This window comes from Lactuca serriola, chromosome 4 (genome assembly GCF_051521515.1).
Source record: "Lactuca serriola cultivar US96UC23 chromosome 4, Lser_US96UC23_V15, whole genome shotgun sequence".
Lineage (NCBI taxonomy): Eukaryota > Viridiplantae > Streptophyta > Magnoliopsida > Asterales > Asteraceae > Lactuca > Lactuca serriola.
The window spans coordinates 183,613,202-183,639,807 of NC_136411.1; the positions used below are offsets into that span (position 1 = coordinate 183,613,202).

Consider the following 26,606-nt stretch of genomic DNA (forward strand, 5'->3'; position numbering starts at 1 on the left):
CTATTTTCTTATACGTACGTACATATAGAAATTATGAATTTAGTGTTTACAAGTTGAAACATTAAACATACACATAAAAATAAGTTGTAGATGAATCCAAATACATTAAAATAACACATAACCATAAGTTTTAGTGTTTTACATCAATCCATATATGTCAAAAAGAAAATAAAATATAATATCGAAACGAAATATAGTTTTTGATGAATACAAACACATCAAAAGAATTTATAACATTTACCATATGTTTTTATTATAGAAAACTAAATAGATTTGAAAAAAAAAATCTTCAAAATTTATTATGTAAATGGTTATTTTTCATTTGTTTTTATTTGGTTTAACCGGTTCAACCGGTTTATTTTGACCGGTTCAACCGGTTTTTTCTAAAAACCGGCCGGTTCAATCCGGTTCAGAAATCAATGTAAAACCGGTGATAGTTGAACCGCTCCCTCTCCCGGTTTCCGATCCAACCGGTTCGACCAGCCGGTTCAAACTGGTTTTTAAAACATTGGTTGTTATGATTTCTATAAATTAAGAAGACCGAAATAATATATGTGATCTTTGGTATGTCATCATAATTCACTTTTAAACGATGACGTGGATGCTTGAGTAATCTATCACGTTTCTGATATTGAGATCAGATTCTGATGCGTCTATGGCAGATCGGAATCATTTTCCAGTAACTATTCTGCTTCAAAGCCAAAGGCAAGGAGCGCTACGCCATTGACGGCCAAACTTCCCACCCTTCAAGGGTTTGCTATCCGATGCAAATCTGACGAAGATGGTGGACGAAATAGGTGTATGGATGACCTGCCCAATGACCAAATATCTTCAAGATGAGCTCTCAAAACGATTCAACCTCTTCAAATCATGGGAAATCCCCTCCAAGGTCGAGTTCTTCAACCAACACTCACGTTCAATCAGAGCACTTGTAGGAAACGGAATCCATGGAGCTGACTCCAGCTTAATCGAGTCGCTTCCACGTCTAGAGATCATCTCGAGTCACAGTTCTGGTTTAAACCAAATTGATTTAGTAAAATGCAAAGAAAAGGGGATCTTCGTCACATCCACTCCTGATTCCTTGACTGATGAAGTCGCTGATTTGGCTGTAACACTTACTTTGGCGACTCTCAGAAGGATTTGTGCAGGCGATCGGTTCGTAAGAAGTGGGTTGTGGAAGCAACGAGACTTCAAATTGACCACAAAAGTACGCTTCTTTCTCCTTAGATTAGAAAATTAAAAAGGGTTTTAAGCTCAAATCGTTTGTCTGGCGATTTCCGCGAGTCATTGATTGTTTGATTTACTTGCAGGTTAGTGGGAAATCGGTGGGAATTGTAGGGTTGGGAAGAATCGGATCAGCAATTGCGAAGAGATTGGAGGGATTTGGTTGTCCAATTAGTTACTACTCCAGATCAGAGAAACCAAATTCAGGTTACAAATACTATCCAAACGTGATCGAATTGGCTTCAAACTGTGAAATCCTGGTTATCGCCTGTTCACTAACTGAAGCAAATCATCACATAATCAACCGTGAAGCCATTGATGCTTTAGGGCCAAATGGATTTCTCATCAACATCGCACGAGGGGCTCATGTTGATGAATCAGAGCTCGTTTCAGCTCTTGTTGAAGGTAGACTTGGTGGTGCAGGGCTCGATGTGCTTGAACATGAACCTGAGGTACCCCAGGAACTCATTCATCTTGATAATGTAGTTTTATCACCACATGTAGGAACTTGCACCCATGAAACCCGCAAAGCTATGGCTGATCTTGTTGTCGCAAATCTGGTTGCTTACTTCTCTAATCAGCCATTGTTAACCCCTGTGTGCTTTTAGTAGCTCTGTATATCAAGCTAACTTTTCTATATTCCTCATCTTTTACTATCATGTCATTGTTATTATTATTAGTCTTGGTAAACTAATTAAATTTCTTCTTTGGTTCGTGACGAAAGAAAACAAAAAACATCATACAGTAGTAATATGCATTACAAAAAAAACTAATAATAGACAGTAAAACTGCACATAGCTAACGTTAGCTTCCAGATAAGTACAAAAATAGAAGATATGAATGCAGAGAAATTAACTAGAGTGATCGAGAGGTGCATTGTTGCATGTTATATAGACTAAATACATGTTTCATATAGGTATTTAGGGCGACCCATGCTGGGTCTATATTGATGTATTTAAATGCTTGTAACATAAGTGGCTTCTCTATGAACATAATGACTTTTTAGCTTATTTATTTATCGAAAAGTGAATAAGTGAAAAAAAATGTTTAGGTATACAAAAGTGGATTTTAAAATAACTTTTTTTTTTGTTTAGTCTTTGAAAATGATTTATTAGGTTTACAAAATAGATAAAAGACAAAATTAAGCTAAACACTTTTTAATTTATTGATTTTTGCAATTATAAAAACTAATCCAAATATTTTTTAAAAACTTATTTTTCAATCTTCATAAGTCAAGAAGTCCTTTGGGTAAAAGTTTCTTTTTAACTTCAAAATAAAATCTCATACACACTCTAAAAGTTTCGACTCCTAAAAAATATCAATTTCATAAATTTCCAAGAAAATATTGTCAACGTAAAAGGCAAGTATGATAAAGTTCCCATTCTCATCTTGAGTTATATGCATTTATCTATTTGTTTTGGAAAAGATACTAATAATTAAAGAGAAGCTTGTAAATGTTTAGGGTTGTTAAAGAGGAGCGAAGACACGTTAATATAGGAAACACACAATAAAAAGGACCAAATGTAATATCCCAAAGATTCCAATAAAAATTTTCATTTTTAAATCATTAAATCCATACAAACATTTGTTCCAAAACCAATCAGAGAAAGATGTACTTTCCAAATATCACAGTAAGACAATACTATATCCGTCCTAAATTTATTGTTTAGTTATGACTTTTGAAATTTTTATTCTTTAACTTTGACCTTAATATTTTTGTTTTAGATATATAATACTTGATGCAAAATATATTAATAGATCGTGTTTTAAATGTATATTCATTGTTATAAGTTTCATCAAGTAATACATAACAAAAGTAAAAATATTTAAGGTCAAAGTTGATGAATAAATACTTCAAAAGTCAAAATTAGACAATAATTATGGGACGAAGGGAGTAATAATTAGTGTAGAAAAGTCATTAGGGGATGTTGTGTAGTCAATTTGGGCCTTTTCCCAAAATATCGCATACCATACATACATTGTCATGTGCTACCCCCATGGTCTTGCATACAAGTGTCATGGGCTACTCCCTTGGTCTTTGATACCATTTCTATGGGTTGCCTCCATGGTCTTCTTTAGTAGTGCCTTGGCTACCCCAAGGTCTTATAAACAAGTATCACGGGTTACCACCATGGTCTTTCATACAAATGATACAGGCTACTAGCATCCTACACAGTATACTGAAAAGACTCACCTGACTCATGAAATCAACCAAACCATAACTCAATGCCCCACAAAAGATGGTACAACACTCCTATCAGAACATAAAGGCCCAACCTTAGTTTACATACTAAATCCAACAATCTTGACCAAAAGTTAATCTAAATCAATAAGTCAACAGTGAATGTCAAAGTCAACAGCCAACAATATCAACCATTGAACCTCATGCCGTGACCAAACCTTGGTCACGTCGTGAGAGCATACTCAACATGATTCCAACCTATCTCCTTCCAACTCATCCAACTCGGTCACAAATAACTCACTCAACAATCATCATGACGTGAACCCTTCTTGGTCACGTCGTGAGCACAACAGGACAATATAGTCGCATAATACTCCTCAGTTACGTCGTGACATCCTCATTGTCACGTCGTGACCATAGTCTGAGACAACCAACTAATGATTGTCTTTAATCCATTAAGTCTTCCACTCCCACTTTCCAGAAAGCTTTAAAAGACTCCAAAGGATCATAAAAATGATAACTTTTTAGACATGCATGCTTCATGCATGTCCTCTATCTAATCTAGGTCAAAGGTCAAGAAAATGACCCAAAACTTTGGCAAGGTTCCTAATTTACAACTAAATTCCAAATCTGAACCAAATAAAACTCAAAAAGGTTTCAAGGATCCATAAAGTTGCGATCTTTATGGAATCCCATCACTTCAACTTGCTCAAACTTGGAGATAAATGGACAAGGAATTAGATCTAGCAACCTAGAAACATAAAGTTTGAATCTTGGACACTTATAAAGGTCTAGAATGTGCACAGGAGGATGATGATGTTTCCTTGTTGGATCAACACTCTAGAACACATTCTTCTTCATCTTCACGATACCAAAAGCACCAAAAAGTGCCAAGAATCACCAAGAGGGATTAAGGTTATAATTTTCTGAGGTTTGAGGGTGATGGAGGCTGTTAATGAATCCTAAAATCAAGTTAATGGGGTTCAAATACGAAGGAAACCCTAAAAGATCACGGGCTTGGGTAGCAGCCTTCGTCACATTGTGACTGTATACGTGTCACTTCATGACTGCAGTCTAGATACATATTCCTCACTTTGGCTTGTCACATCGTGGACATGCTATTGTAACGTCCCAAAAGTTCATAGTAAAAATTTTATTTTTAAAACAGTAAACCATACAAAATAGTTGTTCCAAAACCGATTAAAACAAGTATATTATTTAAACGTCAGAGTAAAGGTTATAATTTGCCAATGCGGAAGACTCTGGAGGATGCTGTACAGTCAAACCGGCCCCTTTATATTCGAACTGGAAGTACCTGAAACCATAACTATAAACCGTAAGCACAAAGCTTAGTAAGTTCCTTAAAATACCACATGCCATACATATCCTTGGGCCTTTGTAACACCTGTTTTCCTGGACGAATCAAATTAGGGTTTCAAGGGGGTCAAAATGTTGCATTTTGGAAGAACGGGCCTCGCGATGTGAGATTAGAGGCTCACGACGTGAGAATGAGCTTGTTGAAAACGTTTGTTCGGGATTGATCTCAGGACATGAGACATAGAGCTCACGACACGAGAACTGATGCAGCCTAAGCCCATGATCATTTTAGGGTTTCCTTCATATTTAACCATCTCTAAACTCATTTTAGGGTTTCTTATTAGCCCCAAACCCTCATTCACCCCAGAAAAACCCAAATCTTCATCCTTGCTTGATCTTTGATCATTTTGGAGCTTTTCTTGGCTTAGAAGAAGAAGAAAAGAAAAAGAAAAAGGTGATCTTGTGTTGAGGCTTGCAAGGAATCTTCATCATCATCTTACATTGTTTGTAGACCTTTTTGAGTATCAAAGATTCCTCCTTTATTGTTCTATAAGGATAGATCTAGGTTTTGTCCCACTTTTCCTCTTGGTTGTACAAGTTTGATGAATGAAAATCATAAAGTTGGCAACTTTATTGGTTATAAGGGTCTTAAGAGTGTTATGGAATTCAGATCTAGAAAATGGTTGAGTTGTAGAACCTTGCGTGAAAGTTGGATGTCTTTTCTTCTACTTTTGACCCGATTGAGATCTAGACATGTATTATATATATATATACACACACACACGCACGCACATACACACACACACACACACACACACACACATATATATATATATATATATATATATATATATATATATTAAAAGCATCGACTTTATAGTGTATTATGAAGTTATAAGGCCTTCAAGAAAGTTGGAGTCCAAGGCTTAATGGATTAAGAACTTAAAAGTTTGATTTTTGACCTCAGACTATTCTCATGACATGAGACATAAGGTCTCATGACGTGAAGAGGGGTTGGACCCGTTTCTGATGAGCTTCTTGGGGCTCACGACGTGAGGAAGGATGCCCACGTCGTGAGGTCAACTCAGGTGTCCTTCATTGACTGAGTTGGCTAGCTTGAGTCGTGATGATTTTGAATTGGACCAAGTGAGCTCTCACAACGTGACCAAGGGCGGGCCATGACGTGAGAATGATAGTTGACATTTGAGTTGTTGACTTTGACTTTGACCCTTGACTTTTGGTATGGTTTGACTTTTGGTCAAAATTCTATTTTAGAAGGTAGAATTAGGTTTTGACTTGTATGGATTGATAGGTGGTGTCGAGCACCCGTCTTTTGGCAGGAGAGCGGTTAGCTGAGATTAACTTTGTAATTCAGGTGAGTCTCTTCAATGTACTCGTGGGTCGAAGGCACCAATGTCGGCCCACTAGATTATGTTTGTAGGATGATAGTTGTCCTTGAGACACTTACTATTATGCTTGTATGTGCTTGTTGTCTTTATGACTCTTGCTGATATGATTGTATGTTTACCTGTATGGGTGAAATAGACCCGATACCAGCTGAAAGAGACCGAAAGGGGTGAAATAGACCCTGTACCTGTTGAAAGAGACGAAGTGAGTGAAATAGACCAAGTACCAGTGAAAGATACCGAAGGGGATGAAATAGACCCAATACTAGTTGAAAGATACAAAAGGGGGTGAAATAGACCCAATTCCAGTTGAAAGGTACCAAAGGCGGTGAAATAGACCCAATTATGTTTTGACTGTTATGCATGTATAGTATGGGGTATTTTGGGGAAGTCACTAATCTTTGTGCTTATGGTTTTTTGTTTATGGTTTCAGGTACTTCCAGTTCGAAATGGAAGGGCCCGACGTACCTGTACAACATCACTTAGAGTTTAATTTCGTGTTGATAGTTTTTAATCTGATGTTTAAATGCTATTTTTATCTTGAATGGTTTTAATAACAATTTGTGGTATAAATTATTGTTTTAAAAATGAAAATTACCTTGGATTTTTGGGACATTACAAGTTAGTATCAAAGCCTTGGTTTGAGGGATTTAGGGATACTCTCGGGTGTGTCTGAACTCAAACTGAGGGAGAGCGTGAGATTTATGAATAGATCTATTCGGTACCAACAATCCCACACCTAAACTGCTAGCTACAATTAGGCAGGCATGCCTGGGGTGACAAATATCATACTGTACGACGTCTGAAGAAATGTCGCTGAGGTCATCATTCATATCAAGCATGGTTATATGAACTCACAATAGTATAAACTAACCTTTGTTTACGAGAATTCATTCTTCATTAGTTTTATTTTAATTAATAGAACTACCATACATTACACTGGAGGATTCCAGGGATACGATACTCGGTTTTATATTTTAAATAATAAAACTACTATACATATTGGTGGTAACAACGGTTTTCAAACAGAACATACTACACATACTGGTGGTAACCTGGGTTTTCAAACAGAACATACTATACATACTGGCGGTAGCCAGGGTTTTCAAACAGAACTTATACGTTAAAAAATATTGGATTTTCTTGGGAAACGTACATACATTTTTGAGATTCATTGACAGGAATTATATTACCGAAACATCTTATGAACTCACCAGCTTTATGCTGATACTCTTTCAAAATCTCTTGTATTCTCAGGGAAGCTGTAGACAGGTACTCCCGTCGGCTTTTGAGAAGCCGGAGCATATCGATTCACGTCTTTATATTTTGTTATACTTTTGATGTATAAAATCCATGTATCAAACAGATGTAAATATTCATAACTTAACGTAATGGTTGTGTTTACTTTGATTACTATGATGCAATTGTTGTGATACTACACATGACGTCATCCACCCTTGAACATTTCGTCCGTTCCGGTTTGGGGGTGTGACAGATTGGTATCAGAGCTATTGTTTATAGTGAACTAAGTATACCGAACCTTACATGGTATACAACTATAAACGCTAAGGGGCCGAAGTGCTCTGAACTAAAAGTATACTTTTTAAATTATAAGTATTTTATAAGAAGTATACAAGTATACATACGTACCAGAAACAGTATCACAAGTAGAATAAAAAAAAAGTATTTGGATGTTGGACACAACAGTTAAACCTGGATAGTTATGTAATCATGTTTGGGATCAATATAGCTTGATCAACTATATTTATTTGAGACATGACCAACATGTGTTTAGGAGTGACTGTGGTGTTGCAGCAAGCCTAAAACATACCAAGCTATATACAACAAGATATCTATAGAACAGAGCATACAACTTAAAATACTATAGGAGCATTTTAGCTAGAGCCAAATACAATGTAGAGATTCATTCCAAGTGTTGCTACTTATTTCTTCCTAGCGATAGTTTACTTGCATTGGTAACTTCTTTGTTTATCGCTTAGTACAACACTTTATTTATCAGGTTGAGATATATCTTGTTTCATATCTCTTGATTCGAAAATCTAGGGGACTTACCATCCTCTTCTTCTTGATTATTTTTAGAACAAGATGCCTCCGAAGAAAAGACCCAATAGAAAGAACAACAATTCCTCGACGGATCCGACGCCACCACCTCCTCAATTCAATCCTGCCATGTTCCAGGCAGCAGTTACAACCGCTGTGGCTGCCGCAATGTCGCAGATAAATTCTGGCGGCTCTAGCGGGTCGGAAAGTGGTACCCATCTCCAAAATCTTGAGGATGTTCAGGGACACCAGAAGGAGTGTTCCTACAAAGATTTTATAACCGCAAAGGACAAATCTTTCAACGGCAATGGAGGTGTCATTGCCCTAACCCGATGGATCGAGAAGATCAAATCAGTCTTCAAGATTTGTGCGTGCTCCGAAGCAAACAAAGTGAAGTTCGCTGCCTGCACCTTCACCGACAGAGCCCTAACCTGGTGGAATAGCCGAGTCAAATCCCTAACTCTGCCCGTAGCCAATGCCATGGGTTTGGAAAGTTTAAAGGAACTCATGCTTGTTGAGTATTGCCCGAGAGGCGAAATGTAGAAGTTGGAGCACGAGCTTTGGAACCTGAAGATGAAGAGTTCCGATATTGCCACCTATACAACTAGATTCTGCGATATGGCTCTCCTCTGTCCGGGAATGGTCACCCCGGAAAGCAAAAAGATAGAGAGGTACATTTGGGGATTGACGCCCCCAACTCAAGGGAATATCTTGGCTGCTAGGTCTTCCACTTTTGACAGCGCCAAGTGTTTAGCGCAAACTCTTATAGATCACGGGGTTGATCTTGATGCACCAGCAACTGTTCCTGAACCAAAAAAGACGAGTGATGGGAAGAAAAAGTTTTGGAATAAGCGAAAGGGCCAATCTTCGCATGAGCCCTCCAAGAAACAACAAGTAGTGACAGTTCATGCTGCTACCACTCCCACCGCCGTCCCTACAGTTGAAGCATCTACCAGTAGATATGCTAGTACCCTTACTCGGAGCGACAAGTGCAACTATCATCATCACGGGCCATGCCGTGAAATGCTGTGCAACAGCTGTGGCAAGAACGGGCACACAACTTGAGTTTGCAAGACACCAGCCCAACCAACTAATCAGGCTACTGGAGCGGGCGTTGGTCAAACCTGTTGTGACTGTGGGGAGATCAGACACTTCAAGAGAAATTGTCCCAAGGCAACAACAGTTGGCAGCACAGGGAGAGTGCTAACTATGGGCTAGGAGGAAACAGTTGTTGATCCCATCGTTGTTACGTGTACGTTCGTCCTAAACAACTCTTATGCATGCATTCTTTTCGATTCTGGTGCGGAGAGATATTTTGTTAGTCATGCATTTAAGCATTTGCTCCAGCATAAACCCCAACCTTTAACTGAAAAATTCACCGTTGAGATGGCGAACAGAAAGAAAGAGAGCACCAACGACATATTCATCGGCTGCACCCTTACCCTAAACGACCATTCCTTTCCAATCGACCTTATGCCAGTTTCCATAATAAGCTTCGATGTCATCATCGACATGGATTGGTTGAGCCCCAATCATGCTGATATCCTTTGTTATGAAAAATCTATCTGCCTCAATCTTCCCTCTGGCGAAACTCTCATTATTTATGGTGATAAACTCAGCTCAAACCTTCGTATCATTTCATGCATTAAAGCCCAGAAATATCTGCAAAAGGAGTGCCATGCAGTCCTAGCCCATGTCGTTAATGAGAAGCAGGAAGTTAAAGACCTTGAGAGCATCCCCGAAGTCTAAAACTTTCTGGATGTTTTCCCTGAAGATCTTCCCGGAATTCCTCCCGAGCGCCAAGTCGAGTTCCGTATCGACTTAATTCCCAGAGCTACCCCTGTAGCTAAATCCCCATACCGTCTAGCGTCGGCAGAAATGCAAGAGTTATCCAGCCAGATCAATGAACTACTCAGCAAGGGATTCATCAGACCAAGTTCCTCACCCTCGGGAGCCCCAGTCTCGTTTGTGAAGAAGAAAGATGGATCCTTTCGGATGCGCATAGATTATCGTGAACTGAACAAGCTTACCATCAAGAATCGCTATCCCCTTCCCCGAATCGACGACCTCTTCGATCAACTTCAGGGAGCCAGCTACTTCTCGAAAGATCAGGGTACCATCAACTACGAGTCCATGAGGGTGATGTTCCTAAGACAACATTTCAGACTCGATATGGTCACTATGAGTTTGTAGTGATGCCCTTTGGTCTACGCAACGCACCGGCGGTATTCATGGATCTGATGAATCGGGTGTGCTGCCCTTTCCTAGACAAGTTCGTGATAGTGTTCATTGATGATATACTTGTCTATTTCCAAAGCGAGGAAGATCATAGACAACACTTGAGGCTAGTGCTAGAAACACTGAGGGCGGACAAAATTTATGCAAAGTTTTCAAAGTGGTAATTATGGATCTGAAAAGTAACTTTTCTCGGTCACGTGGTTAAAGAGGAAGGCATACACGTGGACCCTTCCAAGATTAAGGCGATAGAGAATTGGACGGTACCGAAGACGTCCACAGAAATCCATCAATTCTTGGGCCTCGTCGGCTATTATCATAGGTTTATCCAGAATTTCTCTAGAATTGCTAAGCCTTTGACCACCCTGACTCAGAAAGGTGTATCCTTTAGTTGGGGAGAATAGCAAGACAGTGCATTCCAAACATTAAAGCAGGCCTTGTGCACCGCACCTATCCTGTCTCTGCCCGAGGGGACGGAGGATTTCGTTGTCTACTGTGATGAATCTAATCAGGGCCTACGCTGTGTGCTCATGCAGCGGTGAAAGGTTATTGCCTATGCCTCGAGACAGCTGAAAGCACACGAAGTCAATTATACAACTTATGATCTAGAGTTGGGAGCAGTGGTCTTCGCATTAAGGATATAGAGACATTATCTCTATGGAACCAAGCGCACTATCTTCACTGACCATAAGAGCCTACAACACATCTTCGATCAGAAAGAGTTGAACATGAGACAACGACGATGGGTGGAACTACTCAATGATTATAAGTGTGAGTTACGCTATCATCCAGGCAAGGCCAATGTGGTAGCTGATGCCCTTAGCCGGAAAGAATACTCAGGTCGTAGAGTGAAGGAACTGGAAATGACCATCCATTCCTATTTATCCTCTCAAATCAGAGTGGCCCAGCTGGAAGCCTTGAAACCAGAGCATAGGTCGGATGAAGCCTTGAGGGGAATAGAAAAGAACTTAGAGATCAAGGGAGATAGAGTTTATTATTTCATGAACCGAATATTGACCCCAAAGTTCGGTAGTTACAAAGAAGTTGTCATGAGCGAAGCTCATAAGACTCGATAATCCATTCACCCAGGTTCGGATAAGATGTATCTGGATCTCAAAAAGTTATATTGGTGGCCAAATATGAAAGCAGAGATTGCTACTTTCGTGGGCAAGTTTCTGACATGCACCAAGGTGAAAGTAGAATACTGAAAGCCCTCAGGTCTACTTCAACAGCCAGAAATACCTGGGTGGAAGTGGGAAAGGATTACGATGGATTTTATCACTAAATTGCCCAGATCTCCGAGTGGGTATGATACCATATGGGTAATTTTCGACCGATTGACCAAATCCGCCCACTTTCTGCCAATCAAAGAAACTTTCAAGATGGAGAGACTGACTCGGATATACATTCAAGAGATAGTTCGTCTGCATGGTGTGCCTGTGTCCATTATCTCCGATTGGGATAGAAGATTTACCTTGATATTTTGTAGTCACTGTAGAAAGCTCTTGGAACTAAGCTGGATATGAGCACATCTTACCATCCGCAAACCGATGGGCAAAGTGCGAGAACCATTCAGACCTGAGAAGACATGTTAAGAGCATGTGTCATAGATTTTGGTAAGTCGTGGGACACCCATTTGCCCTTGGTCGAATTCCCCTACAACAACAACTATCATACTAGCATCAAAGCTGCACCGTTTGAAGACCTCTATGGCCGTAAGTACAGATCCCCTCTGTGCTGGGCTAAGGTGGGTGACACGCAGTTAGCTAGAGGTCAAGCCCTCGATAGCTCTCTCACTGGCCCCAAAATCATCCGAGAAACCACAGAAAAGATCATACAAATCCGGGAACGACTAAAAGCTTCAAGAGATAGAAAAAAGAGCTACGCCGATAAGAGACGAAAACCCTTGGAGTTCCAGGTTGCTTACCGTGTTCTATTGAAGGTCTCACCTTAGAAAGGCATGATACGGTTTGGAAAGCATGGAAAGCTAAATTCGAGATACATAGGACCATTCGAGATCCTTGCTAGGATCGGTCCTGTACAATACAAACTTCGTTTAGCCCAGGAACTTAGCAAAATTCATCCCATCTTCCACATCTCGAATTTTAAAAAGTGTTTATCTGACGAAACGCTTATGATCCCTCTTGATGAGATCGAGATCAACGAGAACCTTAACTTCGTGGAAGAACCAGTTGAAATCATGGATCATGAAATCAAATGAACGAAACAAAGTCGCATACTGATAGTGAAGGCCCGCTGGAATGCTAAGTGGGGACCTGAATTCACTTGGGAGCGCGAAGATCAAATGAAACAGAAATATCCTCATCTTTTCCGAGTCCATGATTTGTATTCTATGTTTGAATTTCGGGACGAAATTCCCCCTATCGGGGGGAATGATGTGACAACCCGAACTTTTTTCCGTTACCATTAGCCGATTTCTATTAATAAAAATTTGAATTTTATTGAGTCTTGTCAGATTCCTTTGGTTTGGAAAATCATTTAGTTATATGATTGAACTTTACATAAGAGTTGGGACCAAAACCACGCGAAATTTCGAGTTTTCCTTCAAACAAAACGACAATTCATGGCCTGATCGGAGTTCACAGCCGTAAACCTATTTACGGCCGTAAACCCGTTTACGGTTGGTGCCAGGTGGCCCCCACCATCGACCATACCCCCAACCTATATATACGGGACCCCCACCTTCATTTGAACTTTTTTGGCCGACAACCCTCTCATTCTCTCTTTCTACCTCTTGGCCGTAAACCCCAAAACACCCCTATTTCTTCCAAAAATCATCAAGAATCACCTCTGGAGGTTGTTTTGGAGCATCTAAAACACGTTTTTCATCGAATCCAACATCATTGTTCTTGAGTTTATGGATGCACACCCTTCAAATCGTCAAATCTTCAAGGGCCGCAAGCTGTTTACGGACGTACACCCTTCAAAAGTTCATATATCCTTTAAGAACACCGTTCATGACCGTAAACCCTTCAAGGGGATGTTAATGGCCGAGAACAGTTCACGGCCGTAAACCCCCATCACGGCCGCAAACCCTCCCAAATCCGTGAATCGTGGCTGAAAACCCGTTTTCCCTGATTCAATCAACTCCCAGTAACATTCCTTAACAAAAAACAAGCGGTTCTCTAACACTTTATCTAAGGAAATCACTAATATAGATGCATATATGTATTTAAATGTTATTAGGATTCCGTTAAGTGCCGCGTACATTAACCCGAGGGTCTTCATTCCAGTTTCATTGTTCGACATTCCATGCAACCAACAGTGAGTTCATACCCCTACGCTTTTATGGGTTTTAAATGTTTTTAGGGGGCAATACAAGCCAAACACAAATGATTTTGTGAACTAAACAAAAGAACTTCAACAAGTTTAAAACTCATGCAATTGATACCGTCAAACGATTTCCACATTTTTATAAAATACTTAGATATTTTATCCCTTTTGTAACATGCTGAGCATAAGGGGCACTTTCAACTTGAAATCAAAATTGCATAGTTTTCAGAACAATTCACGAACCAAGTACACAACATTTTAGGAAAACTATAATGAGTATAGTTTGGGGAATTCATTACACAGTTTTTACCAATTCAGACTATATACGTGGGCAAACATATAAGCTATGGCACCTTAGGTTTATGATATTCATTACTACGTTCGGATAGCAAGAGTATAACACTAAATAATTATTTAAGTATAATTATTAATACTCTACCAAGTATACAAACGGTTTCAATTATGAGAAAATGATACAAAAATACACGTAAACTAGTTAATACAGGACTGTGAGACAACTCTTCAATTGTACCCTTCGGGGTACTGGTAAAATCCTCAACATTTAGTGTAACCAGAGTCCCCTGGAGGGAGAGCATGAGATTTGTGAATAGATCTATTCGAGAATGACAATCCCACATCTAAACTACTAGCTACAGTTAGGCAGACATGTCTGGGGTGACAAATATCATACCGTACGACGCTTGGAGAAACGTCGCTGAGGTCATCAGTCATTTCAAGCATGGTTATACGAACTCACAATAGTATAAACTAACCTTTGTTTACGGGAATTCATTCTTCATTAGTTTTATTTTAATTAATAGAACTACCATACATTACACTAGAGGATTCCAGGGATACGATACTCGGTTTTATTTTAAATAATAAAACTACTATACATACTGGTGGTAACCAGGGTTTTCAACCAGAACATACTACACATACTGGTGGTTGTATGGGTTTTAAAATGTAACATACTATACATACTGGTGGTAGCCAGGGTTTTCAAACAAAATTTATACCTTAGAAAATATTGGATTTTCTTGGGAAACGTACATACATTTTTGAGATTCATTGATAGGAATTATATTACCGAAACATCTTATGAACTCACCAGCTTTATGCTAATACTCTTTCAATATCGCTTGTATTCTCAGGGAAGCTATAAACAGGTACTCCTGCCGGCTTTTGAGAAGACGCAGCATATAGAGTCACGTCTTTATATTTTTTTATACTTTTGATGTATAAAATCCATGTATCAAACATATGTAAATATTCATAAATTAATGTAATGATTGTGTTTACTTTGATTACTATGATGCAATTGCTATGATACTATACATGACGTAATCCACCCCCGAACGTTTCCGCCGTTCTGGTTTGAGGTGTGACAATATCCCTACTTTTTAGTCCCTGCAAATCAGAAAAAATGTGAAATCCACAACCTGTAACAAGGACCCAAGAATTAGAATGTGAGGAGTTATTAGATTGAATAGTGTAAATACCTGTGAAGGAGGGTTTGATCTTCCGATCCTTATGTCCTACAAGTACTTGGGGCAGCTTCATTTCCAGTGCCTTTTTTCATAACAATGGAAGCAGTCAGCGTCCTTTGGATTGGAAGAGGAATTAGTAGAACTAGATTTGGTCCCACTAGAGGAGGATCCATCAAGAGACTTTCCCCTGCGAATCTTGGAGGGAGCCTTCCTCTTCTTTTCTTTTCCATGTCTATTGCCAAAATAGGAGCAAAAGTAGTAGTAGTAGGAGTAGACACAACCGACTTGCCTTTAAGGTTGCTTTCTGTAGTCCTTAAAAGTCCTTGAAGCTTGCTAAGAGTGACCTCCTTCTTGTTCATATGATAGGTCATACGAAACTGATCATAACAAGAAGGTAAATATAACGCCCCGATTCTCAGGTATCGTTTAAATATGAATTATTGGGTTAGGCCCTACTCGACGAGTTGGTTGACCTATATGCATGTTGATTGATTGATTGATTGTTACTGAATTGGTTTTTATGAGTGTGGTATTGGTATTTTGGGGGTAGCTCACTAAGCCCTCGGGCTTACAATTTTCAGTTTATTGTTTCAGGTACTTCAGGAGACTGTGGGAAGGCGAATGCATGACCGTACTGCTCCTCATCCTTATGATTTGTTTTGGGACACTCTGATGATAATTGATTGGAAATGTTTTGTAAACAATTATTATTTTATTTCTTTTGTTGATATTAAAAGTTTAAATTTGGTGTGAATTTTATGGGTGTTACAGTAAAGAGTGTATAATTATATCTATGGCCAACTCTTCATCAAAATTGACATTCAATTTAAGCAAGCGGTCCACATATCTCTGGATCTTCTGCAAGTGGGCCGTGATGGGTTCACCATCCTTCATTTTAGTTGTGATCATGGAGGCAATGATCTCATACGTCTCTTGCCGAGCTCTTTGATGATATCTTTCCATCAAATCATGATACATTTCATAAGGATAGTAGTCCTCATAGGACTTCTGTAGCTCAACAGTCATGGTAGCGATCATATGACACGACACTTTTGTCGCATCCCTCTCATGAGTAGTGTGTTAAGTGATTTGTTTAGGAGTGGTATTGGTTAAATCAATCTCCTTAAGCTCTTTATCAAGGACATATTCTTTGTCCTCATAAAGAATAGCCATTTTGATGTTATGAAATCGGTCATTGAAGTTCGAGCCATAAAAAATGACCCTCCCTCATAGGTTCATGAGGGAGAAAGAGCCTGAAGGAATTGGTGTTGAAGCATTGATGGGGATAAACATCTAAAAAGAAGAAGAGCAAAGTTTAGATTAGATGATAATCCTTTATATCACACCCAAATGAAATATTAAGGCTAGGACCCAACACAATATTCTACAATTGCAAAGAGGGATGCCGTAATCCAATTGTAAAATATTTGAAGGTAGGTAAATGACGATTTACCAATTTCCACCGTGAAAAATGAAATAGATTTTTAAGTTTTAATTGGTTTGAAAATCCTAGATCTTTGAGATTCTTTGAACTTTTCAATGGCATGCTTAAATCTCAATTGTGCCTTCAAGTTTGTGACTGAGATGCCGATGATCACAAACAAGGTTTGAAAAACCATGCAAATTAACTTGGTACACCAAATGTTACAAATTACCTAATCAATGTGCCGGTTAACCACACACGCTTCATTTATCTATGATTAACATCAAGCCACCCTTTGCCACACATTGTCAGTCCCAGATTAGTATGCCAGTTAACTACAAGCGCTCCACTAACAACTTAACAAGGTGCAAAATGTAATCTCATGGATTAGGACCATTTTCATATTTTTCCTAAGGTAAATAAGATTAATAATTTTAATAAAAGTTTAGTTACTTTATATTTTTGTCATTATACTTTTAATGAGGGAGAATTAGTGTCCTATCTTACCCGTTCAGCTAACAACCCTCCACCGGTCAAGGAAACAATGGGTGATAGTGGATACCCATTAAACCACAATTTATAGGCAGTAACCTTATACCCCCCTCATAGACCAGCTTCGTGAATGAGGCCTACTAACGGTAAGACTGACTAGTCTTATATATATATATATATATATATATATATATATATATATATTATTAAACTTATAATATTATAAAGTATAAGGGTTGAATTTTAACTTTTAAAACTTTAGGGTTTGGAATGAAAGTTTTATTAATGAGAATTTACAAATTCCAAAACTTGAGGGCAAGTTTTGAAACTTGTCAAAACTCTTCACATTCATAACTTATGAGTTTAATTGGATTTTAATGCATGGGACCTTTCATTTTTCTTAACTTGAGGACAAGTTATGGAGGTCATTAAAATTCATTTAGATCATTATTCTAACAACTAAAATTATCACATAATTTATAATCTAACAAAACTCATAATCAAAATAATTTCAAGTCAACAATTTGAAAGCAACTTTGTTTATCATATAAAACAACAATTATTTTAAAACTTTGACAATTATCTTGTTGTTGGATGAGTACAAGCACTACAATATCATAAAAAGCATTTCCAATGATCCAAAACAGTTTGTGGTAGTGTTCCTAATCCAAATCAGGCCAAGAAACTCGAAATTCTGCAACCTGGGCCTTCAACTCGTCGAGTGCATGAATTGACTCGCCGAGTTGCCCTGTTTACTGTGTGGACTCGTTGAGTTTGTTCATGGAATCGGCGAGTTCATCAGTCAGAGGCCAAAATTTTGACCTTTTCGGCTTTCAAAAACTAGTAAGCATCAAATATAATAGAAAACAATCTTAGGCTCTGATACCACTGTTAGATTTTGAGCACTATAACACTTCTATGGTGCACATGCAACCTTAAATGCTTTGGATCTATGTTTTCTGTAATTATACGTGCATTTTGTTTTTCCAAAGAATTCACCCTAGCTAGCATACAATTGAAGCTATATAATATAAAACTTGGTTTGGATGCTTACCTCTTGAGTAGGGTAGAGTTCTTGACCTTTGAAAACTTGAGCACCTCAAGTGTGATGCCTCTAATGGTTCACAAACACCAATATGCAAGAGGAGGCTTTGAGAGAATAAGTTACTTGACTCAAAAGAGTGTGTAGCTGATTTTGGCTCATGGGGGGGGGGGGGTCTATTTATAATGTGGCAAATGCTAGGGTTACACTTTGTAAACCCTAATGCTCCATAACTTTTCACATTCTTATGCTCCATGGGTTTAACCTGTATGGAGTATCCATGGATTATCTTATTGGTTTAGCCCATCTAAATAATCATGGATCATTAGCTCACATTATAAGAATCACTGATTTACATAATTAATCCCCATAGATTTAATCAGTTTCTTTTGATCACAAAATTAATTCCAAATTAATTCTTGATCAATACTAATTAAATAATATGATTTCATATTAATATATTATACTTGTAATATATTAATAAATCATAAATAACCTTATTCTAAAAAATCCATCCTATCAAATTGCACTGGTGAAGGCAACCCAAAAGGACTATGCTACTAATGGGTTAAGTACATCCTAGTTATAGTTATAGGCTTAGCACCAAATCCAACATCTAGACCAAGTCACCATGTCATGGCGACCTTAACCACGTTATAATGATAGGTCTGCACAACTTAAACCATCAAATCCTTTTCCTTCAACAACAAAAGCTTAAGAATCAAATTTGGTCTTTCCAATGGTCTTGATGGGTAAAGTTTCCAACATTATCCCTCAAAACCCTTCCATAACACAAAATTCCAATCCCAACCACTAATGGTAACTTAATGCATCAAGATTCTCATTAAGCAACAAATCCTTAGATTTGTACCTCCATAGTTTCCGGAAAGGTTTTACACTCCCAAGTGACCTTAAAAATCGTGGCTTGATGGACTTGCATGTCCAATAAATGCCTTTTCCATTTTAGGTCAAAAATAGGGTTTAATGCCCAAAATCCCATGCATGACATCAAAACTTGATTATAATTTAGATCTAAGGCACTAAAGGCTCATTATGACTATGAGATTCATAAAGTTGCAAACTTTATAGGATCCCATTACTTAAGTCCATCAAAATCATGGAAAAGGGGGCAAAAACAAGAGATCTAGCACATGGTAAGAAAATGTGGAGTCTTGGATACTCACCAAAGTCCATGAGATATGCTTAGTTGAAGAAAATATGCTTGATAAGTGAACACCTCACCAAGTGCTTCGTTTTCCTTCTAAAATCACCCAAAATCACTCACAACTTCAATGAAGGATAGGATTAGGGTTTCTGGGGTGAAAGGAGGGTTGGAGGCTAATGATGAACCCTAAAATGTGTTTGAAGAGGTTTAAATATGAATTAAACCCTAAAAGAGTCATGGGCTTGGGCCTGATCAACTACCATGTCATGGTGACCTTCACTATGCTGTGTTGGTCCAAAAAGTGACACGACCAAAATTTACCTCGCCATGTCGTGGTGGTTTCGCCACCACGTCATGGTGATTCCTCCAAAAATCAAAAATTAGCAAAAGAATGTATCTCGAGAATTCGGGTGTTACACCTATGGTCACGTCGTGACATTCGGTTTTCCCTAAATACCAATCTTTTGACACCTTAATGCCCTAAAGCAAACCATTCTCGAAAACGGATGCTACAACTCTCCCCCTACTTAATTTAGATTTCTTCCTCGAAGTCATTCCTTACAACCTACTCTGCCACACTAGACGGTCCTGCTAGAACTTCCTGGATTCTGATTAGACTTGAGAAGTCATCTCATATAGACGATTACCTTCCAACACTGCTATCAAAGTCCAATCATAGCAGAAATCACATACTCGGACGAACAAATGAACCATAACACCCTGTCCTACGCAAACGAAAGAAAATCCAACTACTCTGCCTAAAACTGAAAACCCTAAACTATATCTGACTTTCAGGAAGATAGAACCATCCTATACCACATCCATAATGAACCCACTCCGCAACCTGAATCAAATGGATCCATACGACCATGAATTATCATGCTGATAACTGAAAAATAAAATCTCTAACCATTCACCAATGCTGATAACCTTGAACCTTAAAACAAAGGCAAATCCCACCATAAGTGTCAACCATTGGTGCCAAAACAATTCATATAAATCACACCCTACTAACCAAATTTTCACATTTTTTTTTATCTATCCAAGATCTCATTGGTTCCATGCTGTCCTACTAATAACTGAAGTATAGAATTCCAAACCGATGGCTAAAGCTGACAATCTCACACACGGTCGCGCCACAAGACCCCAACCAAGGGTCTAACTAACAACGAATATCCTAGCCTGACTATTAACATGGCTCCAATAAAATACTTCTCAACTAGCGCATCCATCAATCTAAATGTAAGAACCCTGCCCTAAAAGTGGGAATCATCCCCTTGACATTCTTACCCCTAGTCCCTGACTAGGATTACCGCTGAAACATTTAGTGAGCAACCTTCAAATATCCTAATCGTGGATTCCAACAATTTCAACACGAAAATATTTCTGCCTAAATGACATAATTTACACACTTGAATTTCTGCAAAGTCATCCTTAGCCCACTACTCTAACAAGTGCAACAATGACCAATCCAAAAATCTCACTCCAACCCAGGTGTACAACCACAACAAATCCTTCAAGACATTTATATCGAACTTCCAGTCCGAAGTTTCAAGATCAATATCTAACCAGCTGATCGTCGAGTCACCCGACCCCCAAAAGGCTGTAACTCCCAAACTTGCGAAACACTAATGATCTGAGAACAAACGGTCTCAAACATATGACTATCGGGTTACATTCACATGATTCATACACTCATCGGTTCACGATACGTCGTGACACCATCTAATCCACTAGAATGCTTAAGATCACAAATCATATTGATCTTGCCATCATTCCATCACTGGCCCGAAGACTTACGACCAAAACCACTTTCCCTAAGTATATTGTCAAATGTTTTAATGGTTCGCTCACCCAAGATAACCTAACCAGACAGACCTTGCCCATGGGTCTCACCCAAGCTAACACTATGATCCTCCCATAGTCTAACAATCACTCCTGTGATGTTCTAACTCATCCTAGTGAATGCTACAAACCAAATTGTAGAGTAAGAATATTTCAACAACTGCCTACCAACCCAGTGAATGATATGGATACCCCATAGTCTTACAACACTTCCACAACTACCTACCAACTTAGTGAATGCTACGAATACTTCGTAGTCTTACAACACTTCCACAACTGCCTACCAACCTAGTGAATGCTACGGCTACCAGTAGTCATACAACACTTCCACCACTTCCTACCAACCTAGTAAATACTATGACTACCTTGTAGTCTTACAACACTTCCATAATTGTCATGGGCCCAACCCATGGCATTGCCAACTACCCATAAGTACATCTATCCAAAAATCAATTTGAGTCGAACCATCAGCCTACTAGATCCTATCAGGCGTTCGAGTCATGTTTTAAATCCCAAATCCTTCATCAGACAAGAACATATAGAGAGGTTCTAACATAACCCTCAACTTGGACGTAGTCATGAATCATTAATGCACCACTCCCAATGCTTCACGTCCTCGGGCAAGTTAACATGAATCCTCATCATTTTTCTCCTTGATTACAACCGAACATTGAGCATTACTCCTTGCATAACCCCCGACTCATATCACATCTAGACCTGGCTCCCCACTTGTGCTAGAATATGATATTCCACATTGATTCATACTTGGAAATATTACCATTAATCTAAATGATTCTCCCTCACTTGGACTTAGTTACACACTGTCAACTTCATAACCATTGGATTTCCAAGCCATCCCACAACCTCACTACTCCCCACCCACCATCACGAGCTTACAAAAACTAAGATTCCATGACCAAAAAATCTAGAGTACACTCACCCCAAAACTAGGTTAAACACTTTGCTACATTTTCCCAAAATCCTAAATCCCATCCATGCATTAAGTCCTTTATTAAGCCATTTCGGGCCCTAGGGTTCCTTTCTTGCATGCATAGACATAAACTTGGAAACTTTACGTGATAATCCAACCTTGGGATGCCATATCTGTGTTTTGGGCTATGTTCTGAGAGTTTAAGGGCTTAATGGGTTAAGCTTCGCTCAATTAAGTCAAGGATTTTGGTTTTGGGTTGATTGTAGTGGTTTTTAAGGGTAAACTTGGAAAATTTACCCTTCTAGTCATCATTTGGGAAGAAATCCGAGAATGGAAGCTTCTAGATTTGATGGAATCGGCTTAACGCATTGAGTTGTTTGATTCCTAGCCAACTCGGCGAGTTCATTAGGAGAACTCGGCGAGTTGATGCGAGTTTTCCCGATCTGTGCATTTAATGTAGAAACTCGACGAGTTGAAGGACAACTCGGCGAGTTGGTTCAACTCGGACCGTTGACTTTGACTTTTGACTTATAATTAAGGGAATTATGGGCTTAATATAAGGCCCATATGGGGTTAGGCCCGATTTGGAAAATTAGGCCATTAGTGGGTTTTGATGAATGTAGTAGTTTATGATATTTTGGGCTTGAGTTGTTAATGGGCCATGGGGATACAAAGTGTTTGGACTAGAAAGAATGCTTGGGCCTTAAGGCAGGGCCATGTAAGGAGTTTGGGCCCAATTTGGAAAATTAGGCCATTGGTTGATTGTAGGCCTTTGGGCCTTTCAGATTGTATTTTGGGTCATAGGCTTGGACAAGGCTAGGATGGGGGTAAAATGGTCCTTTTACCCTAGCTATGGAGTTATGGTTATGCATTGGAGCCCAATTTCTAATTGGGTGTATTTTTGGTATTGATAGTTCGGGAAACTGTCAGGGTAACAGCTAGGGATTCCTTCAGTGAGCTTCTGCCGTTGGAGGTGAGTTTTCTCACTATATCTATGGGTCGAAGGCAGCAATGCCGACCCATTATATGTTATGTGGAATGCTAGTTGTTTATGTGATATGTGGTATGGTAGTTGTTTATGTGATATGTGGTATGTTAGTTGTATTTGTGATTCTTGCATGGAAGACCCCGGGGGAGCCCATGGCAATCAGATATATAAAGACCATGGGGGAGAGTCCATGGCATTCCAGGTAAAGACCATGAGGGGAGAGTCCATGGCATTCCAGGTAAAGACCATGGGGGGATCCCATGGCATTATATATAAAGACCATGGGGGAGCCCATGACATCATAGATAAAGAACATGGGGAGAGTCCATGGCATTCCAGGGAGGGGAGAGTCCATGGCATTCCAGGTAAAGACCATGGGGGGATCCCATGGCATCATATATAAAGACCGTGGGGGAGCCCATGGCATCATAGATAAAGACCATGGGGGAGCCCATGGAACCTATTGTTGGGTTTTGAGCATTCTAACACTTCTATGGTGTACATGCAACCCTATAAACCTTGGATCTATGTTTTCTCTATTATACACACAAATAAGAACTTTCCAAGGCTTTAATCCTAACTAGCATATTATGATGTTCTTATACTACAAAGTACTAGTTAGATGACATACCTTTCGATGTAGCTTGATGTCTTCAAGCTTTAAGAGCTTAGCCCTAATAGTGTGGAAGCCTCAAATGGAATCACAAATCACCAAAACACCTTGGAAGACTTTAGAGAATATGGATACTTGGTTCTCTCTAGTGAAATCGGCTAGCCATCTTAGTGTATCCACACTAGTCCCAATTTCACCAACCAATGACATCTTTATATAATATGGAGACTAGGGTTAAACCCATGACCTTTCATTTCATAGGATCCATGGGTTAAACACTCCATGGACTATCCATGAAAGCTTAGCCCAACTTAAATAAACTTGGCCCATTCCATATATATATATATATATATATATATATATATATATATATATATATATATATATAAGAGTCCATATTTAATTAGTTCATTTTGATCACTTAATTAATTCTAAACTAAGTCTTGATCAATACTAATTAAATAATATGATTCCATATTAATATATTAGAACTTATAATATATTAATATAAATCATAAATATACTATTCTCAAAAGACTATCCATATAAATTGTGTCGGTGAAGTGCAACCCAAATGGACCATGTCGGGTCGGGTCAAGTACATACCAAATATAGTTATGGACTTAGACATTAATCCAACACCTATATGTATGTCTATGATAGTCTATGATTGTATGTGGTATGGTATTCAGGGGAAACTTGCTAAACTTTGTGCTTAAGGTTTTCAGTTTATGTTTCAGGTACTTCGGTTTTCAAATGGAAGAGCTCGGGATGATTACAGAGCGCCACCACATGTTTCCACATATTGTGAATTACTCTGTTTAATCGATGTTTTGCTAAATATTGGTTACTTTGGTTTTTTGTAGACAATCTGTATTAGTAATTTATTTATCTAGAAACAAAAAAAATTTTGTGTCGTGATTTTTGGTCGTTACAGCATGGTGATGGGTTTTGGCCATAAGAACATCCTATGTGCTCATGCAAACCCTAATGCTTGGATCTAGGTTTCTCTATTGTACATGCAATTCATCCAAGACTTTAAACCCTAGATCTAACATACGATTAATCATATTAACATATGAATGGGATTTAGATCTTACCTTGATTGTTATGTAGCAATAACAATCTCAAATCCTCCTTGTAATGGCTTTAGGAAGCTTAGAGTCACAAGTGTCACTCCTCTAATGGCTCACAAACACCCAGAGCAAAAGGATGAAGAATGAGGAGAGAGGAGGCTGCCCAAAATGTCCACAAACCCTAGTGGAACTCTTGGCCACGTTTTTGGGGCTTAACGGTACTATATATACATGTAGGCTATTAGGGTTTTCAACTAGGAAACCCTAATCTGACTGCTTAAGCCCTAAGCAGCCCATGGACCCTTTTAGAACATCCCTTGGATGATTTCTAATGGGTTTTCCCATAGAATTCGTCCAACCTATTATTCCAAGGTGATCCATAGCCCAAATGCAATTATCTTATAATTAAAGTTCCAGTCCCTTAAGTTTAATTAATCTCTTTTAGCCACAAAATTAGTTATCAATTAATTCTTGACTAATATTAATAAAACAATATGATTTCTCCTTTAATATATTATTCTCATAATATATTAATAAATCATAATTAATCCTTTCTCTCCATAATTCATCCTATCAAGTTGCTTTGGTGAAGGCAACCCAAAAGGACCATGCACCATCGGGTCAAGTACATACCAAAATAGTTATGGACTTAGACACTAATCCAATAGTCTCCTACTTGGATAAGTCTAATAACTATTATGCGTATGACTTTAGATCCTGATATGCAATCGTAGCTTTCAAAAGCCGCTGTCAACTCTGATCTTATCCGATACGCGTGTCCTTTAGAAAAAGGGATCATATATTCCTCCATTCTAGACATGAGACATGAATTAGAATCATTCTCTCTGTACTGTTTCCCGAATTCTGATTTATGAAGACTGACAACAAAGTACAATTGAACACATCAAATGAGTCTCGGCTTGGCCAAGCGCTTAGGTGCCATCACTAAATCATCGAGGGGCACAATGATATCGCTTTTATCCTACTTTGGATAAAAGGAACGGATAAACTTTGATTCAATGCTTGCTTGCACTCACTTACTGAATCACACACAACAATATGTTTTATAACACCAAGTTACTGGTGCGTTTACATATTATCAATGTGTAACCGACTCGCAAGATACAACTCACACATCTCGGTTTCAAGAATATAAGATGTTATCGACTCACCAATCACTCGTGATACAATTCATGAAGTGATCCAAGTGAGCGTGGGTTTAATCCAATGCTCAAATCATATTCATAAGCACTCATGAACGTTGCAGCAAACATTTTCTTATGTCTAATACACTTTAGGCAATCCACACACCAATTCATGACAATCTTCATTCATACCTACTTCCAACATATGAACGACTGTGGTCCATTCGAATAATTTGATTATTTTGAAATAATTTAATTATTCAGGAAGTCAAAACATGCAAAGTGAAACACAAGAATAATACTAATCCCATATGGCCCCAAACTCTTGGTATAAATAAAACATTTTATTTAATCACCATATTGATTACTCATTATTTGTTGTTTCGGGTAATCAACTTCTTACTTTAATTATTACTACACTTGCCCCATGCTCTTAGCATGCACACAATGTTTACCTACGGTCCTTACTTTGTGAAATAGATCAAATGAAAACATTTCCAATCATACTCATTTCACAACTCCCAATCCTTATCACAAGTGTAAGAATATCAAATTCTTGCCACTCATAGAATATGCTAGATTCTAACATTTTATGCAATGATCCTTTCGTAAAGTCATAGCGCAAAAGTCACAATGACTATTGCCAATGAAATTACAAAATTCTTTATTGGATATTG

At 38.5% G+C, this 26,606-nt stretch overlaps 1 protein-coding gene across 4 annotated transcripts; it reads left to right on the plus strand.

Moving 5' to 3' along the window:
- The first annotated feature begins 570 nt into the window (after positions 1–570).
- On the plus strand, positions 571–15,026 carry LOC145103005 (glyoxylate/hydroxypyruvate/pyruvate reductase 2KGR-like). 4 transcript variants are annotated; one of them, XM_079040538.1, is made up of 5 exons: positions 571–1,207; positions 1,311–1,676; positions 6,036–6,098; positions 6,269–6,445; positions 6,563–6,742. In XM_079040538.1, exons 1-4 carry the CDS (start codon positions 782–784, stop codon positions 6,419–6,421), a joined length of 1,008 nt encoding a protein of 335 aa, XP_078896664.1. In that variant the 5' UTR covers positions 571–781; the 3' UTR covers positions 6,422–6,445; positions 6,563–6,742. The 4 variants fall into 4 exon arrangements, with proteins under 4 accessions (XP_078896664.1, XP_078896666.1, XP_078896667.1 ...); XM_079040540.1 differs by lacking the exon at positions 6,036–6,098 and having other exon boundaries at positions 573–1,207; XM_079040541.1 differs by lacking the exons at positions 6,036–6,098; positions 6,269–6,445; positions 6,563–6,742 and adding an exon at positions 14,874–15,026 and having other exon boundaries at positions 574–1,207.
- The last annotated feature ends 11,580 nt before the right edge of the window (positions 15,027–26,606 follow it).

What these genes read in the sequence shown, in the direction of transcription:
- LOC145103005 (XM_079040538.1), top strand. Translation starts at nt 782, where the DNA reads ATGGTGGACGAAATAGGTGTATGGATGACCTGCCCAATGACCAAATAT. An exon ending in ACTTCAAATTGACCACAAAA is followed by an intron (nt 1,208 to 1,310) that starts GTACGCTTCTTT and finishes ATTTACTTGCAG; the next exon opens with GTTAGTGGGAAATCGGTGGG. An exon ending in TGCTTGAACATGAACCTGAG is followed by an intron (nt 1,677 to 6,035) that starts GTACCCCAGGAA and finishes ATGGATTGATAG; the next exon opens with GTGGTGTCGAGCACCCGTCT.